The 19,262-nt window shown below is 34.7% G+C and overlaps 5 protein-coding genes across 38 annotated transcripts in view; 3 read left to right on the top strand and 2 right to left on the bottom strand.

Moving 5' to 3' along the window:
* Positions 1–5,923, bottom strand: part of LOC107274666 (ryanodine receptor) — a 31,873-nt gene extending 25,950 nt beyond the window's left edge. For 20 of the 32 annotated variants that reach the window (XM_025091994.1, XM_025091988.1, XM_025091992.1 and 17 more), the window contains exon 1: positions 4,551–4,604. In XM_025091994.1, coding sequence (XP_024947762.1) covers positions 4,551–4,604 — 54 coding nt within the window. Of the gene's footprint in view, positions 1–4,550; positions 4,840–5,751 lie in introns of those variants that run through there. The other 12 variants (XM_015754023.2, XM_015754026.2, XM_015754029.2 and 9 more) reach the window with 1 other exon arrangement.
* LOC112495420 (FACT complex subunit SSRP1-like) lies at positions 2,410–4,527 on the top strand. 2 transcript variants are annotated; one of them, XM_025092007.1, is made up of 2 exons: positions 2,410–2,545; positions 2,655–4,527. In XM_025092007.1, exons 1-2 carry the CDS (start codon positions 2,515–2,517, stop codon positions 3,038–3,040), a joined length of 417 nt encoding a protein of 138 aa, XP_024947775.1. In that variant the 5' UTR covers positions 2,410–2,514; the 3' UTR covers positions 3,041–4,527. The 2 variants fall into 2 exon arrangements, with proteins under 2 accessions (XP_024947775.1, XP_024947778.1); XM_025092010.1 differs by having other exon boundaries at positions 2,671–4,524.
* A 161-nt stretch (positions 5,924–6,084) lies between the features above and the next one.
* On the top strand, positions 6,085–7,936 carry LOC107274671 (ER membrane protein complex subunit 6). Its single transcript, XM_015754034.2, has 7 exons — positions 6,085–6,228; positions 6,329–6,488; positions 6,622–6,943; positions 7,217–7,377; positions 7,456–7,548; positions 7,637–7,656; positions 7,772–7,936. Exons 3-7 carry the CDS (start codon positions 6,904–6,906, stop codon positions 7,800–7,802), a joined length of 345 nt encoding a protein of 114 aa, XP_015609520.1. The 5' UTR covers positions 6,085–6,228; positions 6,329–6,488; positions 6,622–6,903; the 3' UTR covers positions 7,803–7,936.
* Positions 7,937–8,179: 243 nt separating this feature from the next.
* On the bottom strand, positions 8,180–13,399 carry LOC107274669 (excitatory amino acid transporter). Of its 2 annotated transcripts, none has more exons than XM_015754031.2 (10): positions 13,202–13,399; positions 11,285–11,484; positions 11,142–11,226; positions 10,846–11,044; positions 10,334–10,544; positions 9,969–10,253; positions 9,593–9,826; positions 9,325–9,519; positions 9,111–9,245; positions 8,180–9,011 (listed from the first exon to the last, which is right to left on the bottom strand). In XM_015754031.2, exons 2-10 carry the CDS (start codon positions 11,359–11,361, stop codon positions 8,810–8,812), a joined length of 1,623 nt encoding a protein of 540 aa, XP_015609517.1. In that variant the 5' UTR covers positions 11,362–11,484; positions 13,202–13,399; the 3' UTR covers positions 8,180–8,809. The 2 variants fall into 2 exon arrangements, with proteins under 2 accessions (XP_015609517.1, XP_015609516.1); XM_015754030.2 differs by having other exon boundaries at positions 13,216–13,398.
* Positions 13,400–15,167: 1,768 nt separating this feature from the next.
* Positions 15,168–19,262, top strand: part of LOC112495414 (transforming growth factor-beta-induced protein ig-h3-like) — a gene marked incomplete at its 3' end in the record, with an annotated part of 4,342 nt that continues 247 nt past the window's right edge. The window contains 3 exon segments of the mRNA XM_025091964.1: positions 15,168–16,663; positions 18,601–18,699; positions 19,175–19,239. Of these exon segments, the coding sequence (XP_024947732.1) occupies positions 16,572–16,663; positions 18,601–18,699; positions 19,175–19,239 (256 nt within the window).

Below are 19,262 nucleotides of genomic sequence, written 5' to 3' on the forward strand. Positions count from 1 at the left end.
ATGTGACAATCAATTATTTCACGTAATTTCAATACTCTGAAAAATGCATCGGAAACCAATGTAGGCGCCGATTACAACTTCAGAACAGCTACCAGTAATCAGCTTTGCGAAACAGTAAAATATGATCTGGGCCAAATGGCAAAAGTTGCGTCGTGTGCCAAAACCAATTTGGCTGGCCTTAAGAATGTGCTGGGCTCACAGATGCAAACCGAGTCAGGAAATAAGCATCTCACCTCAAGATTCACTTGATATTCTTTTAAAAATTATTTTCCAGCTACATAATCATATATTCCTTAAATCAACCAAATACTCAAAATTTTTAAAAGAAACTAGAATCTTCCTATAGAAGTAACACCGTCATTTGTATTTCTCACAATTATTGTGTATACGATACAAAGGAATAATGAATGTGCATAGCAATTACATGCCTAACAATATACACAGTGCAATATACAGTAACAAGATGCAAAAGTGACGATTAACATAATACCTAATGCAGGAATTAAACTCTGCACGACATGCAAGCCGCAATGCTTTCTGGATATGTACGCATTTCTTACAAATTTCGAAAGTGCATTAATTGTCAAACTACAAAATATTCCATAGCCTGGTGAAAATATAACTTCCATTAAATAATTCCACAAGTTCCTAGTCATTTAATATCTAGCGGTAGAATTATAATAGTAATCTAATAAATCTATAACAGTACCCCGAACAATCAGTCACTGGTACGTGGCATTGCGATCGAAGCAAGGACGTTCAGTGCTTCAAGTCAAGGATGCAGCCCTATATCTAACGATAAGATTATTCCGAACAATTCTATACCTAGAATACGTAAAGAATCGTAAATCATGCGAATACTGTATTCTACGTATATATATTTTATAAGTTGCCAAAGCAGCACGATGACACGTTCGAAGATACGCCAAGGATTTACGAGGAAAACAAGGCCTCGTTTATCTTCACGCGAATTAAAAAAATGTTGCCTTTATCTTTTTAACAAAAATTCGACTTTCTATTTTCAAATTGCTACTTAGGTCAAATCATTTTTTATGATTCACACCTGTCATTAAAATCGCTTTTTATATATTAACGTCAACTATTGTCCACGGGATATGACCTTTCAAGATGGCTTCCGTTATGTGGTTTTCTGGAGCATTATGAAAGTATACCTAATTATTACGATGGAACGACACCATCCTAATTATACCGTTGACATATCCGTCGACGCACCCTTGTTTGCTCGATGTTTCAAGGGGTTTCTTTCATATGTATATGGCGAAGGCCATATCTTAGAAAAATATGCCGTATCGATTTCTTTCTTGGATGAGTTAAAGGTTTCTTCTATCTTTTTTTCTCTGTGGCTATCACTTTTTGCTTTGGGGTGCGCGATGAAGTTTTCTTACTAAAAGGGACGCTTGGGGTTTTCCTTCGTTATATTTTTAACTGGATGCTCCTGCACGTGCTATCTGTATGATATTCGGGTATGATACTTTATATTTCGAAATAGTGAAGAAAGGTTAATCTGATCTATAGTAACGGAAGTAGGTTTTCATAAATTTATATAAATATTCGTGTCTCATATGCAGATAGCCCTAATTCATGATTACGCATTGCGTGATACGTCTTATCATGTTGACCAACCCACTTTTCCACCTACGATATAAGCGAGTTTTTATTCATTTTCACTATACATTTTCGAGATAATACTTTCAGATGTATATGCAATTCATCTATTTTTTCCTTGTTTACTGAAAACGCTAATAACGACCTACGCTGTACGAAGTTACAGCAATGAATATATAATTGAATTAAACATCGAAATTTTAAGGCTTTAATTTATATGTTGGTTTAAATATTCTACTGTCTGTATTTTATAGTAGAATCATTTTGACTTTGTTTTTAACTAATGAGGGTTTTATGTCATTTTAACTAAGTTGTTACACAACATTACACGTTTATGCTTATAGTATTGCAATGTAATAGTCAAATAGCACTAAAAACTAATTAAACTTGATGTCCATGAGAAATTATGTAATCATATCCCAAAGGTGATGAGGGTGAAAATGATCGTTACAACTTTCTTTAGCTTCCTTTAGTTCCTTCGTCAATATGAGTCTTGCAAGTAATTTAAAATACTATATAAGCATTGAGGAAGTTCACAGGAAAATATGCGATTTCCGCAAAAATGAAATATTCTATATCAAAATACTTCAATTAACAAGAAAATCGATTCTCCCTGTTTATTCTACATTGCAGAAGGTTGGGAATCCCATTTTATCATGTGAAAAGTTATCAAGCGACGCGTTGAATATTATGTATGAAAAAAAGTTTCGAAAGTCCAAATCAAGGATAACCATCTATACATATATATTTTCTTTTATCGATGGCAGAACAAAATTATAAAAAGATCTTCAGTTGTTCGGAATTTCGTTAAAGCAGCTCGTTGACATTTTATTGGTGAAAACGTAAAATTATCAAGTAAACTGTTCAATAATAAACGAGAAATAATGAATGAGCATATGGATAAAATGGAAGAGCCATGGTAATTATTTTATTTTTTTTTAACCTGTTCTACAATATCTCCCATGTATATTTTACAATTTCTCAATGTTGTTATAACACCAAATTGTACTGGATTGCATGATATTTAGGTACAATATATTACAGCAATGAGACCAATTTACGAAATGAGGATTCACAGCAACTGGATCTTCTGCAGCAAAATTTAGAGCCAGTACTTGGCTTTTGCTTTCCATGCAGTACAAAAAAGAGTGAACCGCAAAGTTCCAAGTCCAAATGCAAGTCTGGGAAGTCTGATAAATCTGGAAAGCGTCATAAAACTCCAATATCGCGTAATCCTTTCCTCATTTTTTTCCTGACCATGTATTACAAGGATCCCAGTAAATCTGTCACCGAGGTAGCAAAGGCTGCAGGGAAAATATGGTGTAGGATGTCAGAGAAAGAGAAAGAGAAATACATTAAAAAGGCGCGGGAAGAAAGAAAGAGGCGGCAAAACAAATCCAAAAAAATATGTTGAATACAAAGAGTGTTTAAGAATAACTCTGATGATAAAAAACAAGAAAGAACAAAAGTTCATCTATAACCACCATTACGTATTTGATTAATATCTCAATATGAAATTAATTTTGGCCACGAAGTTAATCACGTGATCACTTCTTCGGAAAGAATTCCAATGCTAAAAAATTCCAGCATCTATAAAACTATTATAAATGTACTTTAGTTAGTGCACTGTAATCTATTGTACTTTAGGAGTGAAAACCATAAGGATAATAGATACAGAAAATGATGTTCGGACCAACCCATTTAGAACAAAGAGGATGCTGGGGCAATTGTTGCTTGCGTTAAAAATAACCTGACGTTGAGCTACATTTTACACCTGTGCTACGTTAACATCGAGTACCTAAAAGTTTAACCTGTAATCTTACTCGCTTTAGTCCTTGCAATTGATAGCGATAGCATTCATAAACCGTTTGCTTCCTTGAGACAACTGTATCCCATCCGTATAAAAAATCCAAAGCAGAATAATATTACAGTATGGATTCTAAGTTTCCAAGTCGAGCGAGAAAATTTCTCTTGAAAGTTCTTCAGCTGCTTTATTAGCTTGTATAGCTGCTCGCTCATTTGTATTGTCTCGTCTCGTTAGTCAGGGCTGAGACAGGCAGGGAGCTTAATTTATCTTCCTCTGAATTCAACGGGAGATAGTTCGAGTAATCGATGACGCACGCTGAAGGCATAAAATCCGCGAAGGTTCGCTTATATTATGTATTTTTTATACCGAGAAATCGATACCGCGTGCTACGTTTAAATAAACAATTCGTACAATAACAATGGATCGCGAGACCACCTAAAGCATTCCCATTAAGACCGGAACATCTCCCACGAGGTATCTAACGAAATTGAAAGCCCTACACTATTCCTCTGACTGCGATTGCCCGATCAACTTCTATGTGAAAAAACGAGGTCAAGGTCATTGAGTACATAAGCTTTAACAGCCTTTCTACGATGCAATGGATCCCCCTTTTTTTTTGTTCTTATACGTAAAAACTACTAGTAACCCATTTATTGATTTTACTCTTTCGAATTGCTCGGCTTTAAGTCGCGGTCCTATGTACATACATACATTGAACAGTAATAAAGCTCTCTTGGACTAGTGTCAGAGTTTACAAGTAACAATTTCCTACGACGCATTCATGAACGTTACAATGGATTCTCCAAGATCTTGAGCACTGGCGAGTGTTTGTGTAGTCGTACGCGGTGATGTTTATTTAGAAGCATTCGAAGAGACGTAAAATACGATTTGAACGAGTTCACTTCTTAATGTCGTGTTCAAAATACATCAAACATTCATTGAAGATGGATATTTCAGTTTACAAACGGACAAAACTGTTCAGAGCGGTTTGGGATCGTTAACGTTTATGATTTATGTATATTAGAAGTATTGGCATAGTGTGCATGCTCAGATTAGGGTTAGCAATGCAGTAGTATTTTGAAATCAACTCATCTTTTCATATAAAACTTAGACTCACCGTACGGAGGAAGGATACGTCATCCTGCTCAGAACCACCCTCGCTGTCCGCCATCCTTTCGCCACGCTTTCACGCACCTCTCCAATCAAACGGGATGGAATCACGTAAAGCCACGTTTCAGCATGTTTCGTCGCGTTTACAATTTAACGCGACCTACCCCGTCGACCCTTAATCACTGACTGGCCGAAGGGTGCACGCAGCGAGTTGACGCGCGCACGCGCTAACCTCTAATCAAATTTCGCACACTCGATTTGACTCCTCTACCGGCTGTTACTGCCGGTTACTAAATCTGTTTTATATGAAAAAGTTTTGCGTTATTTTTGCGAATTGTATAATTTGTTGAGGTTTCAATAGAATTATAGAGGCACTATGAATTGATGTATTTCGTTGCAGTTAGGATATATGACATGTGGAACAGTAATCGCGGACAGTCGGTATTGTCGTAAAGGTGTTTTTTCTGCTGTACCTTTTGCGATTCATTGATTAGGAAAGAATGATTGTTATTTAATGCGAAATACAAAATACAGAGTGCATGTATGTGTACTGCTATAACTTGATTCTATTTCCAGTTAGATGATAGATGGATGCACTGAAGATACCATAATATCCTTAAATATGCACTTCGTTCTACCTTGAAATAGTCAATTAAATGAATGAAGAGTTAAATTTGATATACTCTATTTGTGCAGAATTATATTAATAAAATAGAACTATTTCTCATTAAATATAAAAGTCTAATGCACCGGCCACGTGTCAAGGCAAACTAATATTGATTTAAGAAATAGAAATAGCGTGATATCAACAGAAATTAGTTTAGAATCAAATAATTGGGTTTCACAACATCAAAACTTATCAAAAGAAAATTGAATATTCATAATTCAACAATACACATGGTAATTAAATATGATTTCAATCTCAAGTAATATGCTAATAACAATACAAATAAATTCTTTAAGAATTGCAATGAATTCTATATGGGCAGTTCTATATTTTGAAAGATTTAAACTAAAACTTGAATATTCGAGAAAATTATGCAAAACTCAAAACAGTTTATACCGCAATGCGAGCTACGAGACACAACTACAGCAGTTCGCACCGCATTACGCCTACATAAAACGTTTCGTAACACACGTTAGCGCACTGTATAAAGGTAAAAAGGAGGAAAAATACAAAAAGAAAAAGAGAAATAGTGAAAATGCACCTCCGTTGTATACCACTTCCCGTACAACACACGCGATCGGAAAACGACACGATTCGTTTGAATTCTTGTTTCTTAAATTCGTTCGGTAAGTCGTATCGAAGAATTCAGTTGGACGGCAAATTCTTCCGAGCCGAAATAGCCCCGACTGAAAATTCTATCGAAGCTAGAAGAGCTCTGGCACTCCTAACTGAACGGAACAGACCGTGGCTCTTGGCTATTTTTGGTTTCGAGCCGTCTGCCTGCTCGACAAAAACGAAAACGAAAAGCTCCGCATGTCGTACGACCAACGACACACAAGAATCATTCTTGTCCCTGAATGCATTCGAAAATAATATACAGCTATGGCTGACACCTATAGTTTAAAAAGAAAGAGTGCTCTTCTGAACTGTTTTACAAATGGCAGGCTGTATTTATTGTGTGTTGTGTGCAATTTCTGTAGACGCTCTGCTAATGATGTTTGTCGGTAATTCACTGAAGGTACGGGAATCGTAATTAATAGCCAGGAACAAATTGGTTATAAATAGAAAATAAATTTTCTTGCATTTTGGAAAATATTTATGCTGTTGGATCGTTTTAGTCTTTGAACTTTGTGGCAACTTTTGGAGTACTCTAAGATTTATATTGTAGACTTATCTGTCTATACTAAACGGTTACTCGTGGTATTTTTGAAAAAGTGAAATCATTATTATTACTCCAACTTATGCGTCAAGCTGCTAAACTATTTTCAGACATACCAGGTAATATTTATATTGTGCGTGATGCTCAAAGATATGTATACTGAATATATGTATCTATTCTTTGTGACAAAAGGTAGAACTATAAAATATATAACTATAAAACTGCTGAAAATATACAATTATTGTTTTGTAGATATGAATTTTTTACGAAAATTTTTAAATGTACAAATATATTGGACCTACATTACGAAATGATTGTACGAACACTTTAGGTAGCCCGTTCATTTTAAACAAGAATTGAGAATTCTAAATATCTACTGTTGGTAAGATACTTCTTTATCGTTTGGCACATATGATATACAGGTCTTCAATAAGCCAAATCTACTAGTCAGTGTTGTCCATCGTTGAATTCGTCGCGACAGAAATAAAACGCATGTAATTGCTATAGTTTTAGTAAAGAAATCATCATAGAATTATGGCTGGAAAAGTACGAACGAAGCAAGAAAGAAGCGGTGGTAAGGAAAAAGTATACAGTATATTTGATTACTCTATTCCAATTTGACAGTTTCGTTTAGAGGTTATGTTTATAGTGCATATGATTTTTTATTTCGGAATTAAATACAATACCTATTTCTATATGTGTAACTAATTTAATTATAGCTTATTAAGTAAACAATCTTTGAGTACGTATAAATTTACAGACTTTTCTATGCCTTCTTTTTTGTTCTAATTGACTATTAAAATGCAAGATTAATTGAAATAATTGAAAATTAATGCTATTTTTGTAGAAGTGATTGCATATAGCGAAGTTGCAGTTCGCAATAATGCAGCAGTCGTGGAATATTGTAGGATATCCATGGCAGCGTTATCTGGTGGTACGGCTGGTCTGTTAGGTTTAACAGGATTGTATGGATTTGGTTTCTACATATTTGCTGTAATTGGTTTATGGGTGAGTCAAAAAGATGGTATTTAGAAATGTTTGCTTGATACTTGTATTACCTCGATTACCAGACAATTTATATTTTAGGCAATGTTGCTTATGAAAGCTGGTGGTCAATGGAAAAAATACTTTATTAGCAGGCGCAGCCTCTTGACAAATGGTTTTTTTGGAGGTCTATTTGTATCCTTTACAAAACAAGTGCAATATTTCACATGACAAAACTATCTCTATTTTTCCTTAACTAGTGTTATGTATAATACTGTTTCAGACATATGTATTATTTTGGACGTATCCTTTTTGACAAACGTATGATATTCAGTTTCATTAATGAATTGCAGCATTTTTTTTATCTTAATTAATATTCAAATTCGTAAGAAAATGTTTTTCTTAGCATTGGAAACAGATTCCTCTATGGTATGGTGCACGTTTATTAAAACAAAATCATCCATGGACTTAGGCATTCTACAATTCTATTTATAATGAATCAAGAAAATATTACGTTTGTATTTATATGAGCAATAGTTGTTGTCATACAATGAATAAAATAACACATGTAAGATTCACAATATCAATCGTATTCATAATTTACCAAGCAAAACTTGATTTGAATAGTCTTATTGGTTCACTATTCTTTATAATGATACACGATCTAACAATTAATCTAGTTTATATGTTTATTTCTAAAATAACATACATTAAATAAATACTATAGATAATTAAAATATTAGCATAAATAACGTTTTATAAAAATCAACAGTTTATCGGTAAAGGGACTGTCTAACGTGGTGGAAAAATTAATGAACATACTTAATTTCATTCATTATGTGCCTTTGGAATTTAACAAAGGTTGCTTTTGTTATTTGTTATAAAAACTTGATTTTACATAATGATCTCTATAATGTAAGTGTGCGCCAGACTGGAGGGGGACTCGTACACACTACTATTTTATAGATAATTTAAAAAAATTGAAATTACTGAATCTTTTGTCAGAGAAATAGTAGATATTTTATATTTTCTTACAAATCTTTTAACACTCTCATTCCTCTTTTTTGTAGCAAGGTTATAACTGTTATCCATACATAAAATCTACTGTGGGTTTTCACTTTGTACTTAGCATGCTCGTTCATCATTATTGTATATTACAAAATGGTTTCTTGATTTCCCTCAAATTTGTCGACAAATTCAGTAAACATGATACAAGTTATACATATGATGGCGTTATAAAATTTCTTTCACCTTGTTCAACGCAAAAGCTCAAAGCACAACATACAATCCGCCCTAAATAATCGTTCTTACGGCAATACATGACCAAACATCACTTCCGTGTAAATCGTAAATTTAAGCAACATTATGATTGTGCATTGTGTTTCTCAGTATTATTCAATTTTGTTCATTTTTTCTAAGCTGGTGTCACATGATTTCACGTGACAAGTGCTTATATTCAAATTTTGGTGTCTGAACATTCAACTGGAAGTACGCGTACTGCTTGACACTCAGATATATCTTCAGGTGTTGTACCTGCTTCCAATGCTTCTAGCTTCTTCACTTCATCCATTTTGTCCAATTCGGCTTTACTTAGGTGATAAACGATCCCCGCCCCATATCCATCACCCAGTACATTGATCGAAGTTCTGAGCCGGTCCCTTCAAACACAATACATCGTTTCAAATCCAGAAGTTCTTTTGAAAAATCGATACAGAGCAAAAGCTTTAGAGGTACGCAAGAAATAATAGAACACTTACAATAGCCAGTCGACTGCAAATAGCAAAGAAACGTCACTAGTTGGGAGTCCCAATGCAGTTAATACCAATAGCATTGTTATTAAAGCTGCACTAGGAATACTGGCAGCCCCCACGCTTGCCAATGTAGCTGTAAGACTAAAATAATTGAGAGCTTTCAATATTTTTGTATGTGTGATTCATCGAGACAAATACTGTATCAATTATAATGGCAAACCTGACTGTTATGACTTGACCAAATCCTAAAGAAATTCCATTCATTTGAGCAATGAAAATTGCGGCCACAGCTTCGTAAAGAGCAGTGCCGTCCATATTAACTGTTGCACCCACAGAAACTACGAATCGCGTAACTCGAGAATCAATTCTGTTGTTCTCTTCAAGACAACGGAAAGTAATTGGTAATGTTACTGCACTAAAAAAAATGTGAAGATAGATTATTGATGACTCTTACGAAACTCATAAGATTAGCGAAATATAAAAATTACCTGGATGCTGTACCCAAAGCCGTGACCCAGGCTTGCATCATACCCTTGAAAAAAACTGCTGGATTCTTTCTGGTTATAATCCAATATATTAATGGTAACGTAATGATAGCATGAATTAAAAGGGCCACTATTACGGTCACCATGTAAAGTCCTAGCATTTGAGCCGTCGCTGCTAAATTGTTAATCAACATGATTTTTCCCGCAATTAAACACATTATTCCAAAGGGAGAGTACCTATATTACAAATATATCTTATTGTCATAAATATTCAATAATCCATAAAATGCAATTAACTATTCAAAATTTACTCTACGTTGTTCAAAGCGACGATATAATTAAAAAAGATATAATTAATATGCTATCAAATGAAGCTCACCACATTACCACAAGGCTAACGAGCTTCATTATAATTTCATTCAATATCACAAAGAAGTCAACCATCAATTTTCCTCGGGGCCCAATTTGTCCTGCGAGTAGACCAAAGGTGATACAGAACATAATCATCCCCATAATATTGGTCCCGTCTCTGTAAACTAACGTTGGCTCCAGTACATAAGCACTGTGATTCGCGTTCTTTCCAAAAACCACGACCTCCTTTTTCGTGTAAGTAGTTTGAACTTGTTGAAAGCATGCCTGGACCAAGTTTTCCGGTACCATATTTCTGAAAAATAAAATAAAAATATAACTCAGCCAATGTTCTCTTTCTAATATAATGTAATATACAAGAAGTCTATAGTGTACCTGATTATATCAAGAATGGCATCAAGAGTAGATACTCTAGTGTCATTACTAAATGATGCTACTACAGTAGATTTAATTTGTGGATTGCCTGGATGAATGATCAATACCATAGCAATACCAACAATGGCAGCCAGAATGGTCGTGACCATGTAATACGTTAAAGCTCTAATGCCAATCTTTCCTGAACTCTTAGCATCCAGCTGGGCCATTCCTAAGAAGAAAACCGCATTCTATATATATCGTCCACTGAATAGAATTTCCAATTAACACATAACATACGCGAAGAATTTAAATGATTCTGTCAATTAAAACCCCATTATCACGTTAATCTGAAATATGATGACATAATTTCAAGATGGTTCCTTCTTCGCCTCATTAAGTCAGAAATCCTTAAAGATCGCCTAGTCGACTCTTGAACGGACAATTACGCACAAAGTGTGTACATAATGTCATTGAGCATCCTCTTTATCTCCGTCATTAATTCGGTAGGCAAACGTATTATGTCTAATTACCAGCAATCAGCGACGAGATGATGAGTGGCAGGATAAACATTTTTAGTAGACGCATGAGGATCTCTCCAGGGAAGCTGAGCAGCATTACGGTCTCTGGTGAGAAATTAGCTAATCGTCCTAAAAATCCAAGACCCATGCCCACTAGCACACCAGCGATGGTGAGAACCAGCAACATGTTTGTACTCATCCAATTCACGATCTATTAATTAAAATGTCAAGAATTAATCATTAGGAATCGTAATCATATGCTAGATCGCATTGAGTTAAAGGTAATATCGTTGTATTATTGTACAAACCGCCTGCAACCTGTCCAATTCGTGACGAGATTCAGTCTCCACTTCGTCTTCGGACGTCATCTTCTCAATGTCTTCCGTGCCGGACCTAAAAAGGTTTTCAAATCAAAAGAACTTCTTTGTACAATAAATTGGTAGTTCTTTACGTATGGCCCTCCTTTCCATCCGTTCCACTCCCTCTGAGAACTGCTACGGCGCCCGATAATCGTTGTCCTAATGACATCGTGAACTCAGGTGATGACCTCTTCAGGAGTTCTTGAAGAGCCTTCCTCTGGGGACGAGGAACAGCTGAGAACTTTCAGGCTCGATCATCCCGCGGATAGCAATACTATTTTTCTGGCATATCCTTTGAAAAGTATCCAGTCTATTAATTTTTGTAGTTCATTGTAGTTTGGAAAAATATGGAAATATTCTTATTGTTTTCTTAGACATCTATTATGACGAAAACCGAACTATTTCTCTTATCCCTGCTTAAAAAATACGATAGAAAACGATTTTTTAAAAATCCTATCTAATCCAATCGTGTTTTTGGTTCGTAAAATTTAGATTCGTCATCTATTATTTCCTATACAATTTCTATCGTTTTATATAAATAGAAGCAGATCAATTGTTTATCGTTTTTAATAGGTTTATTATTGCATATTACATAGGATGACTTTATGCATGACACGACAAATTGATCGCTAGTTAACTGTATTAAGAATGCATTGTACATAAATTCTCAACCAAAAGATTGATTTCATTGAGTATCTTGCGATAAGGGAAAAATTTGACAAAAATCAGCGTCTTGGAGACGCTTTTTTATTGGAAAAATTAGAGACTTCATTTCATATGAAAGTTTTCTATCGAATATGTAAAATAATTTTTTTAATTCATTTATTAACTTTTTGGCATTATTATTAAAAATAAACATTCTTCCTATCTTCCATGCAATGCATCCTTAAATTCATGATAATTGTTGGGAAAACCATTTGTTATTAAGCCATATAAGAAGGTTATCGTTTATTTTATATTTTTCCCTAATAAGTTGGTGACGATAGAAAACGATTCGATTCCTATCACGCATTTTGATATATACATATAAAAATATGATTCATATAGAATCATATAGCATCATATACGTAATAGAACGTGAATTTCATATTACCATAGATAGACGTACTGCTTATATGAAAATACATATAAGTATAGATTAAATTTCTATCGTATTATTACGATAAAGCAACAACCTTATAGATTCAGATTACATTAGATAGAGACTCTATCATCACTTCAACTTGACGTAGATAGGACTGATGGAAAACGATTGAAGTCGGCAATTAGTTTTATCGTTTCTTATCGAATTCTATCGTATTTTTTAAGCAGGGATAGCAATATCCCCACAACTCTAAGTAATCAGATGCCTTTTAGAAACATGGCTGAAATATATAAATCTGCTTGTGAGCTTTCAGAAATGTTCCTAAAACGTATCTCAATGCTTTGTGCTGTATGGGTGGTGATTCAGCCTCTTTACAATGATGGATTTCTATTATAAATCGTCACTTTGCAAACTGCGTAATACAGGTATAATACTTTTAGAACATGGTTGCAATTTAAATTTCAACGAGATGCGTGTGTGCGCGATAAAAAGGATTAGAGACTTTGTGCAGCTTTGTGTTAGAACGAAGACAAGGAATGAATAGATCATTTGATGCAAGGCGTGGCAATTTATAGATCCTACGCAGATGCGCTGACGCACCCTTAACCAAATTCGAATTTACATTCCGTCTTATCGTCACGTGTTCAAACCCAAATCCTTGCTCGAGAACACTTGAAGAAAATATTACGAAATGCACAAGCACGATATAACGTAGCACATAAATGATTAAAGTCACCACAAATCCCCTACTTGAGAATCTTGCTATTCGTAAGATTCTCAAAAATAAAAATTGAATTAATAAAAATTTCCTGATTGGCGTATAAAGAGAAAACGAATAAAAGAAATAAATAATACAGTCTTATTAAGTATCCCATATAAACCGATCACTTAGTTAATTCAACATTCACCAGTAATCATTTCTAACCTCAAAGATCTTACCGATCTTAATCAGTTATATACGCGCATAATCCACAGCAACTGCACGATCCTACTCCGTCTAACACTATTTCAAAAAAACACTGTCAATCTCAAACACCTTTTCACGACACTGCACGCGCAAGTGGCGGCCAGTCAGCGTATGATTGAATCTCCAGGCTGGTCTAGGTATCGCGTCGTTGGGATCTACAATCAGGCAGATAATGTGCCCCATCCAGGAAGCTGATTAGAGTGCGAGCGGGTAGAGTGAACGCAAACGGGGCACAGGGAACAGAGGAGACCAGAGGAGGGCACAGGAAGAGGGTACTCATCACGGTGGGTCGCACGGCATCGAAGGGAAGAATGTTACGCGATTAATCCGCAGACCCTCCCGATTCGTATACTTCGACTGGTACGAATCGGCAAACGATACCTATATATGCATTATGTATGCACGAAAGTAGAATCCATAAAGATTATATAAATTATCCAGCAATTTCAATTTAGAGTGAAAATTCATTTTTACGTAGTCTTGAAAACTTTAAAAGGTTTCTTAAAGCACGTGCCCTGTGGCTGTCTGACGTGAAGCTTTAGTCTCTTGGGATGCCAAAGGCTTCTATCTCTAATAATCTATTAAAGGAACTATTAAGACTAACTAGTTAATATCAGCTAAAGTGCCAGAGAGAAGAAGCGGAGAGCGTAAGAGCGAAAGAGACAGAATTAGCATGAAAAGGGCAAACGTTGCACCAGTGGGCGAGAAAAAGTCCTATGGCCGATGTAGCCTAGCCGAAAGCTGAACGGCCGTTGTGCACACGAATATAGGCGGCGGGTGATAAAAATAGCTCGTGAATATTTCTCACGCGTGGGAATGCATTGCCATATGGTCATGCAAATTACTTTATATATTTTATTTCTTTAATACTTTTATTTGTCTCACAACCAATACTGATAATATCATGTTCTCGTATAATTTCTGTCTGATAATGGGATTGAATATTACTTTAAATGTATCAAGTGTGATAAATCGCTCTGCGTTTTATAGTAATCTATAGTGGCTCTTATGCTTACTACAGTAATCGAATGATCCCCCAAAAAACACTTACGTGTAAAAAACAACGCCAAGTACAGGATTGCTGTGAATTCCTCTAACAAAAAGTATTGATATCATATTATTGAGGCCAAGTACATAAGTCACTACATGTTTTCCTATTATATGATCTAGCACTGGCCCATCATTTTAATTATATTTTCAATATTTCCTATAACGTTTTCGCTACTTTTTTATGTTACTACTGCTTCCCGTATTTAATTATGACTTAATGGTGATTTAATAATTAATAAAACTTTAGATGATTCCTTATCGAGTACTACTTGGCGGGTCCGTACCAGGAATTCCAAAGTACTTTCTTTGCACGTGCTCATAGTATTCTAATGCTGTACGTTTGTTATTAGGCTTTTACCGTGATTATTTTTGACAAGTTATTGTTAATATGCTTTCTATAGAAAACTGGTACTGGTTTTGTACCAAATTTATATCAAGAAATGCACCGACCCGCCAAGTAGTACTCGATAAGGAATCACATAAAGTTTTATTAATTATTAAATCACCATTAAATCATAATTAAATACGGGAAGCAGCGTACGAAGACGACGACAATGACTGAACTGAAATAAAATCATCTCGTTCGCCATTTCAATACGCCCTGATCTCGTACACTAATCGTATTGAACTTGGTGGGAATCGCTTCAGAATCTTCAATTCCTATAGTGAATGTATCAATAACTTTTCCTCATATATAACGGTTTATAAGATATTTCGTTCCAAACACAGGTATAAGGAGTTGACTCGAGTAAAGAGTCTCGGCGCGCTGCGCCCTGTACAGCCGGTTGCCTGTACTTGGCGCGAGACTCGACCGAGTCTCTTGATAAATATTTGATACATATGAATGAATAAATATTTTATGGCATGACACTCGGCGTCATAATTTAATGATATCTTATGTGATTATAGTATTATCATTTTATTTTACTCGCAATTAATGACTATAATATCTACGATGCTTAATATCTGCACAGAGTCTATCTACCTAGACCTGGTCTATTATTAACGCCTCCTAACTCTCAAGTCGTCAAATTGTCATAGTTGATTAAGCACGGTTTAAGCACTTTTTCAGGCATGATTTGTTGCAATTGAATGATTACCGTGCAAATTCAATTTCCTCGCAGATCCACACGATAGGTACGCTCCGCGATCACCGTTTGACTTACTTAGGTAATTTAGAGTGCTCCGACTATTTATAGCTAAGGAATATATTGATCAATTTGACATAATGAATCGAGGAAATATCTGGACGCGTAATATAATGTACGATATCGCGTGGTTAGAGACACAGGGGCGTATCCACGATGAAAGTCCCCGTCTTTACGCCCTTTTGATTTTATTCACGCGATACGCAATAAATACTTGTTAAAAGTTTTCACGATACAGGAAATTACTGTCCAAGTACATTCTCGATGCATATAGGATACGGCCATTTATAGGACCCCTTTGTATATCCGTTGGGAAGTAACCTAATTCCTCTGATAATCATTGCTATAAGTGACTATATACAGACCTACGTATACTGAATTTACGATGTACATAGATATCGCGTAGACGTGTGGTTCAATTGAACCCCTACAAAGTAACGAATTGATGTAATGTTCAGGATACTATGGTATCTTTTACTAGTGCAAATTTTATTGCGTTATAAAAACCGTTTAAGTTTCTTCAAGTATTGGGATTATTGATTATTACGTAAAATAAGATTGGAGGAAACATCGTATTAGTGCATATAAGTAACGTGTGTGTCACGAATAGTTGAACTCTGTGTTATTGCAGCAATTCACTCTATATATATTTTTTTCTTTCTTGGTCGGTAAATAATGTCACGAATTTTATGATCAGTCTTGCGATGATCATGGATCGTGGGTGGTTTCGTGGATGGAGTAGGAGAGCATGATCTTTTGCAAAGCCATAGTACCAGAATCAACGGGTTCTGAATCATTGGCTTCCTTAGTTCGTTCAGTCAGTCTTCCCAGGGACACGAAGCTTGACGCTCACTTACCTTACTTAACTTGTATGAGAATCGTGGAGCAACACATTTTTGTTGAGTAATTAAAAAAAAAAATTTGAAATTATTTCTTTTATCGGAATGTTATTATCATTTAGCAGTTGAGATCGTAATTTTGTATTTAGATGGAATTTTTTCGTTTTGAATGATTGATGATCATTATTTCATTTAATGCTACTGTTTATTCTTTAATTTATCTTACTGGCATTTCAAATTCTTCATGATACCCTTTTGTATTGTTTGATTTGAATATTTAAATCAATTAAGATGAAGGTGCTTGTGTTTTTAATCGCGCTTCAAGCGGCTTACGCCAATCACAAGATTCCCTGGTGGAACATCAAGGCTGCTCAGGAACAAGGGTGAATATATAATTATATTCCGTAAAAATTTTTTCTAAATATTTATTCAAAATGACTTTCAGTAGTTGGGTATTAGATCAAATATTTATATTACATCGTTTCTGGGATCTTTCATAATGGTGAATTAATCTAAATTTAAACATTTCTTTAAACATCGAAATTATTCTTGAGCCAAGCTTAAAGAATCTTGTCACGACGTTATAAGTAGAGTTTGGAGATATTCAAAATTAAAGTTAACGAGAAGCTATGCGAAATAAATTGATGACAAGAAGCAAAATTTATATTACATAATACGCGTGTCAGATTGTATCAATCAACACGTAACTATCGTTAAAGTCCACATTGAGTTCCATATATACTTTGCCTTACGTGTGATCAACTAAATACTGATAATTGCTAAAGTAATTTCATGATTACATAATTTCGTTGATTTTATCGATAATATAAAAAATTTGATTTTGAAAATTTTCAAATACCTGAAATCCACTAATTTATATCAGTGATTAAATATTTACTCGAATCCCATTGAATTTATCTTATTATTGTCAGTTGAAGAGAATAAAAAGATAAATGAGGTCAAGTGTAGGGCCTTTCCCTTATACAAGGTGATTCCTCCTATATATGGCAAACACCTTAATATTAGCCAATTCACGATTGAAGATTAACCGTAGTTGCGAAATTACCAGTTTCTTACTTGACCCGACGTCTACGCGTACTTAATATTGCATACGTACGTGTATAATTAAGTGATTTCAAAATTGAAACGATTTTAATCAACACTCTGTTCTTAGCCATGTTGAAGACCGGTTATTTGGATTTAAGCGTTTGTAATCTAAAAATATATACATAGTTTATATAGTATGTATTAATAGTTATGATATAGCCTACTTTTGTAACTGTATCCAGAATAGTATTTTGTATATTCTGATTACTGTATTAACTCGACTGATATTATAGTTTGACATAGTATATCTTAGTATAATCAACAGATAACATTGAGACACACTTTAAATGATTTAGCAGACACGTACGCAGATCTCATAAATCACGAGATCATTGCAAATTGAATCAATGCTTGTTGTGTAGAAAATGTGTCATCCGCCGACACAATTTTTTAGTTATGAAATTTATGCTGGTGACTCAGGCATCGCTTTTGATGGTTTCAATATCAACGTGCCTCCATCAACATTCATTTGGATTTAACAGATCAGGATCCCTTTATAAGGTCGAGTCATATTCATATACATGTGTCATCGTTACATATAAAAAAGTACAGTACGAATTTTTAATTTAACAAATTTGTCCTCTAAATTATTTTTCGTCGAATAGCAAGTATTCAATCTGTGCTGTTGATCCATGTACATTGATCAGGAAATTGTTTTAAAGAGGTTATGCTTGCTATGTACATGCAAGTTGGAAATGTATAGTAGGAAATGTTTAAGGTACAGGTTATGCGTTTACCGTGAATAACCCTACATATTGATCATGTGCTTAAGAGACTATTTAATGGGAATCTAACAAAATTTCCTTCGCAATAACATATTGAACATTTGGTGAACAAAAATTCATGTATTACAACATTCGCATACCTTACAGAAAGTTCCATTTGATTGTAGCCAGCTACGTCACCGTTACAACGGATAACCATAGTGACAGTGTTAGGTTAGAAAACTTATTTGCATAGTGTTATAGTTGCACAATCGTCACCGGATCATTTCACCATTGTTAGGATTACCTTGCCCGAGGACAGATATTTATATGGACCAACTGTTTCGTATACGACATTCCTTCATATGCACTGGCTCGAGGTTACTGTTGGCGCCGTATTTGAAACGGAGAGGAGAAAATTAAGAAAACGTGGATACTCTTGATACCCTACCCTATAAATGGTATATTTGGAGTTTATTCATTTGAATTTTTTTTTGGTTTTCTTTCAGACCGAATGTCTGTGTGGTCGAGGAAGTTCCTGGCACAAATCGAAAATATTATACTGAATGCAAGTACTGGAGACCTAGAGTAATTTGTGGGGAACAAGCGTATGTATTATTTTATAATTTATTGTTATTTTTGTATTTATTTTTTGTAATGATGTAGAGAATTTGTTGTTTGTTGCTGAGGATTATATATTTATTCTTGGAATGTTCATACTCGTTAACTATTTTGAAGATTCAGATTGTGGATAAGGTTAAGTGATGAATCTGCTTCCGCGTCTGTTCTTGATGATTATATCGCAGTATTGCTTTTAATGTCGAGGATGTTAGTTATTCTTGGTATTGTGATTTTGAATTAGTCACTGTGGTTTAATTGCACGATGCAAAGAGATTGCGACGAAAATAAGGATGACTTAATTACACGGTTATCACGCGAAAAAGTAAGAGTCTAATTTGACAAATGAATTGGTAATTTTAATGAATCATATTTGTGTCACTGCTGTATGATTTTATTTACTTATTTTGATTCATTTTTTTTTTTGGAAAAGCACGTTTTTTTAATGCCTTCATTTCATTGTAGGGTTATCAAATATGAATGTTGCGAAGGATTCTACATGGTCCCGGGCGAGTTGGGATGTACTGGAGGTAATTTGTGGTGGTCCTAGGGA

Source organism: Cephus cinctus, unplaced genomic scaffold (genome assembly GCF_000341935.2).
Source record: "Cephus cinctus unplaced genomic scaffold, Ccin1 Ccin1_scaffold0101, whole genome shotgun sequence".
NCBI classification, from domain to species: domain Eukaryota; kingdom Metazoa; phylum Arthropoda; class Insecta; order Hymenoptera; family Cephidae; genus Cephus; species Cephus cinctus.